This window comes from Hemicordylus capensis, chromosome 1, assembly GCF_027244095.1.
Source record: "Hemicordylus capensis ecotype Gifberg chromosome 1, rHemCap1.1.pri, whole genome shotgun sequence".
In the NCBI taxonomy this organism is placed as follows: domain Eukaryota; kingdom Metazoa; phylum Chordata; class Lepidosauria; order Squamata; family Cordylidae; genus Hemicordylus; species Hemicordylus capensis.
Genome location: NC_069657.1, coordinates 368,911,700 through 368,925,376, shown reverse-complemented (window position 1 = coordinate 368,925,376; position 13,677 = coordinate 368,911,700). Strand labels below are relative to the sequence as shown.

Genomic DNA, 13,677 nt, shown 5'->3' with positions numbered 1-13,677 from the left:
GTTGTATCCTAAGGTTTGCTTCCTCCAGAGGAAGGACTCCTTAGGATTCAATCCACTGTTTTTCTTTGCTTATGTTTATATTTTTTTTCTTTTTGTGTGTGTGCACACATGCATATATATAATATAAATAAAGATGCCTTTGGGGTTCCCTGGAATAGAAAAGAGAGAAAAGAAATTTCATAAATAAAAATTAGTAAAAAGCTAGTGTATTTAAAAATCCAAAAGAGTTATCCTGTTCCATAAAATCTGGGTGCCATGCCATCATATTTATTTATTTATTTGATTTCTATACCGCCCTTCCAAAAATGGCTCAGGGCGGTTTACACAGAGAAATAATAAATAAATAAGATGGATCCCTGTCTCCAAAGGGCTCACAATCTAAAAAGAAACATATGATAGACACCAGCAACAGTCACTGGAAGTACTGTGCTGAGGGTGGATAGAGCCAGTTACTCTCCCCCTGCTAAATAAAAGGACTCGCCACGTTAAAAGGTGCCTCTTTGCCAAGTTAGCAGGGGTATTTTATCATAGTTATTTTACTGTACTATCTAAACTTTTATTTTCTTATTTTTCAGATAAAGGTAACATAAAAAATTAAAACAAAATGCCAACAGGCTCTGCGTCTCAGATGATAAAACTTTGCTGATTTTTTTAAAATAGTAGAACAAGGACAACTCCCATTGCTACCAGCTTTTCAGTAATTGTTACAATAATGCTGTCAAAGAACACAGTACATCCCATCTTACCCTATATCACAAAATAAAAATGGATTTCAACTTTTCTGGTTTTGTGTACAATAACTACATATTTATTCTAACTTTTAGCTCAGAACTGGCAGCTGGAAATTGTAGTAGACATACAATTAGGAGTACAATAGTCATTAGATTGTGACAAAGCAGCAGAAAAGAAGTTCGTGAAACACTTCTATTTTTTGGCTTACAATAAGAAAAAATAAAAATGGAAAAATCACGATGTTGCCCTAGCTCGTGCCATAAGGAGAGTGGAGACAATTACTTAAGCAGTTTACAAAAGCTTCTGTGCCTCTGAAAACACCAGCTAAATAAATAAAACCTTTTAACATATTTGGCAGCTCTTCATGTTCTCACAACAGAAAAATATAATCGGAACTCTTAGTTCTCTCTAACTGGTACAATTAGAAACTGATAGATAACATTTTTCTTCATACTGGATTTTCAACACAATTGTGAACTTTAGAAGAGGCAACATAGTGCCACAGATTTAATATTTTGAGACAAAGAGAAATCAAGACCATTGGAACAGTTAGTAGAATAATTCTCTCTAAACAAGAAGGAAGAGAAAGGGACTAATGTTTCCCCACCATTTATAGCCCTATCCATCCTCAGAACAGCAACCATCTAGTGGCTATTGCTGGTGTCTTATATTTATTTTTTAGATTGTGAGCCCTTTGGGAACAGGGAGCCATTTTATTTAAGTCTGTCTGTCTATCTATGTAAACCACTGTGGGAATTTTTGTTGAGAAGCAGTATATAAATATCTGTCGTATTTGTATTCCATTTATCACCAAAAAAAAGTCTTAAAAGCTGTATGAGCAACAATTAGTGAATTGATTTACCAGCAACAAATCCAGCTCATAAGAACTGCAGCTGTATCAATTAGTAACCCATAAATGGAGCATCAGCTGTAACTACAAGAGGAGAAGCAGAGCTGGCACTTATGTTTTTCAAAACCCTTTCACTACCAGATGTTCCTCACCCCTCTAGGCCCCTTGATAACACAGCTTAAAAGCTGACAGGGGCAATTTGGTCTTTGTGTCACTAACTTGTATACTCACATTTTTTCCAAGTTAAATCATAGTGAATATCAATTGCCTATTCAACAGTAACCAGCATTTCGTACAAGGGATGAAAAGACAATTTCACAGTAACCCCTTTTCAACAGCATATACCTACCGTATTTACACTCTCAGAATGTTTTTGTAAAACTATCCCAATTTATTCCGACACTGTGAAAAAATGCTGCAACGCAGAATCTCCAAGGTAATCACTGTCCCTTGAAATCCCTGACTCTCTACATCCTATAGAATCACCTACACAATATATTCATATTATTACACTTACACTGCGTCCTAAACTCCAGTCAATGTCTTTAAAGCTATGGTGTTTATGTAAGATCGAAACAAATCAGTAAGAAAGAGAAAATCTACATCAAAATAATAAAATATTATAACAGTTTTAAAGTTATTTTTAAAGACATGAGGCAGAAACTTCTCTTTAATGTCTCAAAGTGATCTGTAAAGAAACTGGCCCCTCCTATGAAAAGGGAACAAGAATCTCCTAATATATTTCCATGTCCCTTACAGAACCAAACAATTCTCCATACAAAACAAACGAAGTCCTGCACATTGGGACAGCAAGAGAAAAGCCCATCTAAAGATTGCTTAGTCCCTCCTCTCAGAATTTGGAGGATAAAAAATGGCAAGAACAGCAGCAGCACATGCTCTTCTCTTTACATCTCCTACTTCCTCTCCCAATGCAACAATCACCCCATATGTACAATTAAATGGGGCAGAAGTAAAACATTTAAATCCATTGTGTGCTGACTTGTATGTCTTGTCTGCTTTATTATTGAGTTCAAACACTGGGTTCCCCCCACAGTATGATATCTCCCATGTCTGATTGATTGATTGATTGATTGATTAAGTGCCGTCAAGTCAGTGTCAACTCTTAGTACCACATAGATAGATTCTCTCCAGGATGATCTGTCTTCAACTTGGCCTTTAAGGTCTCTCAGTGGTGCATTCATTGCTGTCGTAATCGAGTCCATCCACCTTGCTGCTGGTCGTCCTCTTTTTCTCTTTCCTTCAACTTTCCCCAGCATTATGGACTTCTCAAGGGAGCTGAGTCTTCGCATAATGTGTCCAAAGTATGATAGTTTGAGCCTGGTCATGTGTGCCTCGAGTAAAAATTCTGGATTGATTGTTCTATGATCCATTTGTTTGTTTTCCTGGCTGTCCATGGTATCCTCAAAAGTCTTCTCCAGCACCAAAGTTCAAAAGCGCCAACACTTTTTCTATCTTGCTTTTTCAAGGTCCAGCTTTCGCATCTACAGAGTGTCACGGGGAAAACCATTGTCTGAACGATTCTTATCTTTGTAGGTCTAGACACATCACGGCATCTAAGTATCCTTTCCAAGGACTTTGTTGCAACCCTACCAAGTACTAGTCTGTGGCATATTTATTGACTGCTCTGCTGGATCCTTTACTGTTGACGGTCAATCCTAATAGGCAGAAGCTATCCACCACTTCATTGTCTTATGATCAATTATGAGGCTGGTTGCTGTACCCGTTGTCGTTAGTTTAGTCTTCTTTACATTTAATTGTAGTCCCATGTTTTCACTGTGCTCCTTGACTTTCTTTACTAGAGTTTGTAGATAATCCGCATTCTCAACTATCAGTGTAGTACAGGTTATTGATTTTTCTTTCTCCAGATTTAAAACCATGCTCATCTTCTTCCAATCCAGCTTCTCTCAGTATATGTGCAGCATAATAAAGAATAAAGAAGGAGAAAGTATACAGCCTTGTCTTACTCCTTTGCCGATCTGGAACCAATCTGTTTCTCCATGTTCTGTCTGGACTGTGGCTTCCTGTCCCATGTATAGGTTTCTCATGAGAACAATGAGATGTTCTGCAATGCCCATTTTCCTAAAGATATTCCACAACTTGATATGGTCGATGCAATCGAAGGCTTTTCTGAAGTCAATAAAGCTCATATTGACTTCTTTCTGGTATTCTTTGGCTTTCTCAATTATCCAGGGTGCATTAGCAATGATCTCTCTTGTTCCTCGGCCTTTTCTGAAACCACCTTGAACATCCAGCATTTCCCTTTCACGTAGGGCTCTAATCAGCGTTGGATGATCCTGAGCATTATTTTGCTAGCATGGGAAATTAAGGATATTGTGCGGTGGTTTGCGCAATCTGTTAAGATTCCTTTCTTTGGAATGGGTATGTAGACTTACCTCTTCCAATCTGTTGGCCACTGTGTTGTTCTCCAGATTTGCTGGTATTTCTGTTGCCTGACATATTTCTGTTGTCGTAAATCTGTCAGGGTAGCCTAAACTGGCAGAGGCAGAAGCAGAATAGAAGTAGAAGTAGAGCGTAAAACTGGCAGAGGCAGAAGTAGAATAGCAAAGTCTTACAGGAAGAAATTCTCCAAACCAGGTTCAGTCCGAGTCAAATCCAATCAATCCAACCGAGTCCAAATCAAAGTCCACTGGCAAGGTCAACACAGTCCAGGGTCCAAACATGGTCAAGGCAATACACGAACACAGTCGATTAGCTCACAGGAAACTGATGTTGCTATCAGCAGAGTAGCTGTGGTGCAGTCGTCTTAAATAGGCTGAACCCCGGTGCTGTTAATCAAGAGTTCCTGAGTCAGCAGCTTTGCCTGTTGTTCTACGCATGTGGTTCCTTAACTCTTGCTGTCTCTTGGGCTGACGCCTCTCCACAGCTGAGACCGATCGCGCCTCCTCCACAAGAGCTGTCTCACCCGGCTTTAACTCATTTTCAGCTCCCCATGCGTCGGACCCACTCTCCTTTGCTACTTCTGGTCCTTGCCCTCCCTCCTCTGCTGTAACCTCCGTCCCCTCCTCCAGAGTCTTCCAGCATGCCCATGGCATCTGTAGCTATTCCATCATTCCTGTAGCCTTCCGACTTGGTAATGTGCTGATCTAACTTTATCTTCCCGTACTAGAGGTTCTTGCATGTAGGGAATATCTTCTAGAGTATCTTGGATGTCAAAGTCCCTGCTGTATAGATTTTCAGTATACTCCTTCCATCTCTTTTTTATCTTCTCTGAATCAGTTTCTTTCTGTCTAATTAGCAACTCTTAATTTTCTCGGAATGCAAAGCCAATGGAAAACCACTAAAAACAACCCATACAAGAAAAATAGATTTCTAACCTAGCAAGGTATGAAGAAACACTTGCAACATAAAGAAGTATGAAACTGAAAAGTTGAAGCCCACATACTTCTAATAGTTCAACAGCCTTGCATAGGGACAGAACATTTCCTTTCCGTTACAATTAATAATTACAGTAGAATGTAATTTATAAATCAATTAAATATTGATACATTGAACAGATTGAGCCTCTAGCTAAGGTCCAACTACATTTCTTTGATCATATGGCAAAGGTCTCATCCACTGACTCAGTCCAGATGCAATGTCAAAGCATGCTTTGGCATTACACAGACAATCTTCAGGCTTGTGTCAGCCCTTCATGCTCTCCCCAACTTCTTATTTGTAAGCACACCATTGTTTTAGTTACTACATTTGAACTGAACAAAACATGGTCTGGAGAAATCATAGGTTGCTTGCAAACCATTATCAAGCTGTGGATGGCAATTTTGGTTTGAAATCATACTATGGCTTTTGCAAACCACAGTTTGCACAGTTTGGATCCAACTGCAAGCAATGATTTGCCTTGAAACTGGAATTCAGGGAGGAAATCCAAACACGCAACAGGCGGTAGGAGTGCACATATCATGGTTCATTCATGTAATGTCAAACCACAGCTTGGAATTACATTACATGATTTTCCACATGAAGAAGTAGAATTTTTTTTAAAAATGCAAAGCATGCTTTCTACTGTGGCAACTGAGTATTTCACAAATAACTATTTTAACAAAAAGCTTCACTACATGATAATGTGATGAAGTTGCTACATTACGGCTGTACTGTGTTTAAACAAAACAAAACATGAGAATCAGGGCCTCTCCTGTTCTAGAAGAACTTTGGGAACTCATTTCTCTTCCATCAGTTTAGGAAGCTGTATTTCTTACCAAATTTTTGTCATACCGTATTATCTACATCTTTGGTGTCTTCCTCAAGGAAGTCAGCATGCAAAATTCCTGCACAGAAAGAAACACCGATTCTTACATTTTATTTGCACACTGATTGTAAGTAAACCTAGGACAATTTTAATTTAGAACACACTATGATTCCGAAAAGCAAACTTAAAAACATAAGAACAGTCCTGCTGAATCAGGCTCAAAGCCCACCAGATGCCTTGAAAAGCCTCACAACCAGGAAATGGAAGGCATGCCCCCTCTCCTACTGTTGTTTTACTGCAATTGGAATTCAGAGGGATCCTGCTTCTGGACCTATAGATATCCTATAACCATCAGGACTAGAAGCCATTAAGAACATAAGAACAGACCCGCTGGGTCAGGCCCAATGCCCATTTAGTCCAGCATCCTATTTCACACAGTGGCCCCCCAGATACCTCTGAGAAGCCCACAGGCAAGAGGTAAGGGCATGCACTCTCTCTTGCTGTTGCTCCCCTTCAACTGGTATTTAGAGGCAGCTTGCCTCTGAGGCTGGCCTACAGCCGCCAGACTAGCAGCCATGGACTAGTCCTCCATGAATTTGTCTAAGCCCCCTTTAAAGCCATCCAAACCAGTGGCCATCACCACATCCCATGGCAGAGAATTCCATAGATTAATAATGCACTGTGTAAAAAAAAAACACCCCAAACTTCCTTTTGTTAGTCCTAAATTTCTTGGCAATCAGTTTCATGGAATGACCCCTGGTTCTAGTGTTGTAAGAGAGGGAGAAAAATTTATCTTGGTCCACTCTTTCTATTCCATGAATAATTTTATACACCTTTACCCTGTCTCCCCATAGTCACCTCTTTTCCAGACTAAAAAGCCCCAGTTGCTATAGACTATAAGGAAGGTGCTCCAGGCCTCTGATCATCTTGGCTGCCCTCTTCTACACCTCTTCCAGTTCTACAATGTCCTTAAGATATGATTAATAGAACTGCACACAGTACTCCAAATGTGGCTGCACCATAGATTTGTATAAGCACATTATAATATTAGCATTTTTATTTCCAGTCCCCTTCATAATGATCCCTAGCATGGAATTTTCCCTTTTCACAGCTGCCATGCACAGTGTCGACACTTTCAACAAGCAGCCCACCACAACCCCAAGATCTCTATCCTGGTTAGTCACTGACAGCTCAGACCCCATCAGTGTATATGTGAAGTTGAAGGGTTTTTGCCTCAATATGCATCATTTATATTTACACTGAACCATATTTGCCATTTTGTCGCCCACTCACCCCGTTTGAAGTTGACTGGGCCCTTCCTTGCTGCTAGTGCTGCCATGCCCACTCATTCCCCTCAGACTGCTGACAGGCTCAGGCCCATCCCTTGCCCTTCGTTCAGTCTCTCTTCACCCTCCCTTCTTTTTCTCTTTCTCTCTCTTCCACTCGCTCTTCCCCACTATTTCTTTCCCCTCCCTTCATGTTTTTCTCTCTCTCCCTCCCTGAGTTAACAGATTTTGTTCATCTTGTTTCCTCATTTAATTCACACAATGGCAGCCTCCTTCTCCTAAAGGGGCTCCTTCCTCCCTCACAACCCATCTTTTTGCAGACCCCTGCTTGCTATCCATTTATATAGAGAGATTCCTCTCCTCTACAATCAAGAACATCTGACCAGTAACAGTTGCATTCCAACTGACCTAAACCATCATAGGCTCCTCCTCCTCCTCATCTGCATAGGGAGTCCCCACTGCCTAATCACCACAGTGCCGCAGGCTCCTCCTCCCTATCTGCATATGGAATCCCCACTGCCCAATCACCATGGTGCTTCTGCTCTCACAGACTCCTTCTCCCTATCTGCATATGGAATCCCCATTGCCCAATCACGTGCTTCTGCTTGCAAACTGTCAGCCAATCACCTCCTTTCTACCACGTCCCCACGCATGGCCCGTCTTAGAGAATTAATAATATAAATAATATAGATGCTAGGACAAAATATGAGCATGTCTTCAATCACTATACCTCACAAGTTTGCTCACAATTATACAATTCTTCTGACATTCACCTAAATCTTTTCCTTGAGCACAGAAAAGCTGTTCTGTCACCACAGCATGGTCTGCATACCACAAGGGCCAATACTGCTGGGTTACATAATACCATAATACCACAGTCAACCTTGACACTGAAAACACTAATTAACATACATGAAAACAACTGAGGCAGCCTGCAATGCAGACGAATCCTTTGAATGCCACACACACACATTAAGCAACACACCATGCGTTTCTGACTGGGCAGGGAGTCTTTCATCTAGTACTGTATACGTACATAACAGGCTGTAGTACATAACAGAGGACTCTGTGTCCTTTGGATCTTTAACTCAGTTGAAAATAAGGAAAGTGGATCTCCTTTGATTTCAGGTTAATTTTCCATTTGAAAATATCATCTGTAGTAGCAGAACACTGCAGAAGGATAGTTTTCATATGCTATTAATCACATGTGTACCAAACTAATCAACACGATAAATGTATTAATTTTAATTAGTTTCACAAACTTAATTCCCAGAACAATTCCTTAGTAGTTTAGAGTTTGGCTCATCACTGACCTATAGCAAATAGGAGTTCTTGCCACTAGAGAGTTTACTCAGAATAGGTGATGCAGAAGCTGTATAACAGCTCTAATCTGTTCCATTTGTAGCTCTGCCATTCATCACAGGGATGCCATAAAAGAAAGAGAGTTATAATAAGCTTCGAGGTGCAAGTTTAGCTGGTTTCCTGTATATCAGTTCAAAGGCCATAAAGAAAGACCAACACAGATGGCTTAATACCATATTTCCTGCCTTTTTAGATATCACAGAAAATTAGAACTTAAAATGTAATGCTTTAAAACAAATGCTTAATGTATGGAAGTCAGTGGAACTAAAGCCCCATCACTACCAATACCATACTATCGGTGGTCAGAAAAAAGTACATCATGTAAACACTCACAGGTATTATCTTCTGCTTCCATCATTTATGACAATTACTCTACAGTTACAGCAGTGGCACATTCACGCACCAGTGTAGTTAAGGACTGCTGGTTTTATACACAGCATTAATTGCATCTTGACTGTGTGCTCTCGTTGAACATATTTGGTTGTCTTCTCTTATGTATTCATTGTACTTGCCACATCTGTAATCCACTTTTCCTTTGAAGACTCCAATTTTACCCACACAACAATCCAGTGAAAAGAATGGATGATCAACATTTCTCAGTGTATCCTAGATCTGCCAACCTTTCAGGATTGGCCTGGAATCTCCAGAAATCAGCATCAATCTCCAGCCAAATATTGAAAGTGATCCTGGAAATTATAATAACTTGACATTGTGAAAAATATAGGGGGGAAATCTACAGGATGGCTTCAGAGTTGGCAACCCTAGTATAATTTAAGTACCCAAGTACTTGGTCATGCAAACACTACTGGTGATATATCAACTACTATAAAAATATGGCCATGTACAATTGTGCAAGCTTAAATGGCTTGGTCAGAAAGCATTCATTTGCACACATGCAAAGCCATTCCTACACATTCCTTATAATTTTTTAAGCTTATATATATATATATATATATATACACACACACACACACAAATACAATGCATAATTTGAGGTTAACATTAATAAATGTTACCTTCCTTCCACAAATAACTAGAAACATCTGCCCATCCGATACTCTCAAACATGTCCATTTCCTGAGTGCTTAAGCCTTGTATTTATTAGTTGTTAATCACACATCATTGTTAATCTGTAATGATTTGCTGATAGACACACTACAAGTGCTACAATATTAACCCCACAATAGAAAGTAGACGGTTCCAGCATACACCTGTTTTAAGTAAACTCAAACACACACTAGATGACTTACCCAGCAAGGTCACAGCCATCCATATGGGCAGTGGGGAAACAGATGACAGCACTGAAATAATACGTATTAGCCATTTTTAGTATAAACTCGTTAACTCTGAATCAAATGTTTCAACATTGCATCTGACAACTTCAAGCTTAGCACAGAATTCAAGATATAACTGAACCGGTATGTGCCAGCAACAACTTTATACAAGTTGTTAAATTTCACCAATGGGATTTTATCTATATACAGATTTGGTCCCTCTCCCCAGTCCCATAAATGATTTTCTCCAACACTAAAATGTGTTTCATAAATTATATATACTTTCATATCAGCACACGACTTCTGCAATTTAGAATTACACTCACATGGATAAGATTCGGAAAAATGCTTTCGCTAGAATCCCATGCCATTGTCAAAACACATAAGCAGGGTGGATTTGATTTAAATCAAACTGATTTAAATCACGATTTAAATCATGATTTAAATCACTAGCAGGTTGTATAAAAATCAAAAAAATCCGATTTAAATTAAAAAAATCCAATTTAAATCAAAAAAATCAGATTTTTTTGATTTAAATCGGATTTTTTTTATTTAAATCAGATTTTTTTTATTTTTATCCACCCTGCTAGTGATTTAAATCGTGATTTAAATTGTGATTTAAATCAGTTTGATTTAAATCAAATCCACCCTGCACATAAGTAAATTTTTGGAAAGGTCAAGCAAAATGCTACTGTGGTGCTAAATCTAAAACATGAATTTGTCATAAATCCACCCAAAAGTGAAATGTAAACACTGTCTTAAACTTTACTAATGTCTCCTCAATATAATTAAGTAGATAGATGGCATCATCACTCTTGTCAATGACATCAGAGCCCCATACTCAAATCTCAAAAAAACATACACAAATTCACAATTCTAAACTGAGTTATTAAAAAGCAACAAAAATAATAATTTCAGATATCCTTTTTAAAAAAATCTAATCCTACTCTCATAACAGAGTCTATGTGGAGTGGCATAATTTCAACATTTGTCTATCTGAAGAGGGATAACACAGGAAGCAGGATAACACAGAGGCTACACAGATTTCTGGTTATGTCTGGAGCAAATGACACAAGCATGATATGGGTTACTCACACTGATTTGAAATAAGTGCATGGCAATGAACTGCCATGCAGATAAGTCCTGAACCTAAACTCTCTAGAAATGACGACAAATTTGTTTTTACAGAATGGAAACATATGAATCATAAAGATTAAACAACTACACTATAGACTACTAACTCAACTGTTTTGAGAAACCACCCACATACTTACTCTGAAAAAGTCAAATTTAAGTATTAATTTTCATTCGTTGGAAATCAATTACTACCACACCCACATCCAACTCACACAGACTATTGACAAGCAGGTTCTAACATAGCAGTAGTAACTTTAAACAGGAAATTAGTGGGCTCAACATTGCAGAATAATCTATTGTGCATACACACAAACACCAACAGTGGCTTTGTTAGATCAAGGTAATCCACTTGTAAATTAGTGAAAATACACTAATCAGGTGCTCTGTTTGTGCCAGTATTACATACCACTGAAAAATACTCTAGTATGCAATTACCGCTTAACATATGAAAAATGCTCATTTTCTTATATGTATATTCAGAAAAATACTCATGCACTTGATTTACATTTCCAACCTGAAGTTACTTAAAGCAAATGAAAGTTATAACCGGTGCTTATTTGGCTCCCAAACCCTCAGGAATTTAAACCCCGTAGGCATCAAAAAGTAAAATCTCAGAACTGATTTTACTTGCAAAGCAACCACTGAATACCATGTTCTGCTAGGCAATGGTGTCAGTCAGCCACACCCCGCTGCTCTTGGACAGCCACAGTAATGAGCACTGCTGAACAAACAAGCACTGGGGAGGGGCTCTTATGTGGCTCCAATGCCCTGAATATTGGGCCTCTTCAGAGCTCATGCAAAGCCTTAGCCAAGTTTAAACTCTGGCTTAACAGACTGTCTCTTAGCTTCGGAAGTGCATGCCCCCCATCCCTTCACTTGCAAGCCTTAGAACTGTTCTTCCAATTGTGTTTAAAAACAAGCCAGGATTGGTCATGACATCTGAACCAATCCATCCCGACTTATTCTAAACAGAGCTCGTTAAATAACCTGAACCCCACTTCAAGGTTTGGGTTCAGATCACAGCTTAGTTGAAGAACTCTAGTCAGCATAAGCCAGGATCGGGGAATTCAGATATCATGACCGATCCTGACTTGTTTCTAACCACAACTGGGAGCAGAATATTTCTGAGGCTCATGCACAACGAGGAGAGGACATGCTCCCATGGTTAAAACTTAGCTTCACAAGACATTTGAAATGACCCATTGTCTTAGGTCATCCAATGAAAATGGTTGGCAGCAGTTGCATAACAAAAAAAAGTACTTTGTCACGTAACACATAATTTATGGAATTCAAGACATGAGACAGCCACTGCCTTTATTTATATCTCATCTTTCTTCCATCATAGAACTGAGGGAAGCTTCAACTTATTAGAGAATAGGTCTATCAATGTTCAGAGGCAGTTCATTACTGAATACCAGGTGCTGGGGAGTAAGGAGGCTTCCTTACTCATGTCCTGCTTGTAGTTTTCCCAGAAACAACTGGTTGACTACTACTGGAAACAAGACGCTGGCCTAGACATATTGTAGATCCAGCAGAGCAGCTACATCCCTCTCTGATATGGGTAAAAAAGGGAGTTGGTGTTAGATTTTCAGAGGCTGAAGAAACTGACTTAATTGTTATGCTATAATCTTATGTATATTTACATTAGAGTAGCCCCACTGAACTCAATGGGACTTACCTTTAAGAAAACATACTTAGGATAGGGCTGTGTGATGCATAAGTATCCAATTATTCCACAGTTGTTAAAGCAGTAAAGATTTGAGTTAAAGTTGCTGGGCTGTGTATAAAAAGTTAAGAAACGTTAATGCCTATTTAAACAAATCTAATATACAAGTCATCACCAGATCAGCAGTTTTCAGACATTAAAAAAGTGGTGCGTAACTTGAACTTGAAAAGCAGTGCATAATCTTTTTTTTTTAATTATTAAAATTTTCTTATATACTGCCTCTGCCAAAGACTCTAGGTGGTGAACAACAATACCAATAACAATTAATTAAAACAAAATAATAATAATAACAATTAATAATAATAGAAATAATAATAAAAGGGCAAATACCTGAAGAAACAGGTGGGTCTTGAGAAGGGCCTTAAAAGCAGCCAGGGAGGGGGCTGAACTAATCTATGGGGGAAGAGTGTTCCAAAGAAGAGGGGCGGCTAAAGAGAAGGCCCTCCTAAGGGCCCAGGCACCACGTACTACACCAGGGCACTAAGGGACACTAAGGAGGGCCAGCTGAGAAGACAGGTCAGGATACAACTGGCCGAGAGAGGAGATCCCAGAGATTTACAGGTGCTAAGCCCATAAGGGTTTTGTAGGTGAGAACCAGCACTTTGAATTGGAACTGTATGCTAACAGGCAACCTGTGCAGCAACTGTAAAAGAGGTGTAACACTATCAAATCTACAGCCATCCATGAGGAGGTGGGCCGCTGCATTCTGGACTGGTTGAAGCTTCCGAATAGTTTTCAAAGGCAACCTTAAATAGAGCACATAACAGTAGTCCAAACAAGAGGTAACAAAGGCATGATTTACTGTTGCCAGGGCCTGCCAGTCAAGAAAAGGCCATAACTGGTGAACCAGCTGGAGCTGGCCAAGGCACCCCTGACCATGGCCTCCACCTGCTGTTCAAGCAGGAACCGTGAGTCCAAAAGGACCCCCAGATCATGAACTGTATCTCTCAAGGGAAGCACAACCCCAACAAGAGATAAACTCACACACGGAAATTGGCCAGATTGCAGACGGAACAAGAGCAACTCGGTCTTGGAAGAGTTGAGCCTGAGCTTGTTTTGGCCCATCCAGGTCCTGACAGTCTCTA

At 39.4% G+C, this 13,677-nt stretch overlaps 1 protein-coding gene across 10 annotated transcripts in view; it reads right to left on the bottom strand.

Moving 5' to 3' along the window:
* MAP3K4 (mitogen-activated protein kinase kinase kinase 4) overlaps nucleotides 1-13,677 on the bottom strand; it is a 114,116-nt gene that overhangs the window by 69,759 nt on the left and 30,680 nt on the right. Inside the window, exon 2 of one of the 10 annotated variants that reach the window (XM_053295001.1) lies at nucleotides 5,818-5,886. The exons of 7 other annotated variants lie outside the window; for them this stretch is intronic. In XM_053295001.1, coding sequence (XP_053150976.1) covers nucleotides 5,818-5,831 — 14 coding nt within the window. In that variant the 5' untranslated portion in view covers nucleotides 5,832-5,886. Of the gene's footprint in view, nucleotides 1-5,817; nucleotides 5,887-9,705; nucleotides 9,744-13,677 lie in introns of those variants that run through there. 2 more of the 10 variants (XM_053294989.1, XM_053295047.1) reach the window with 2 other exon arrangements.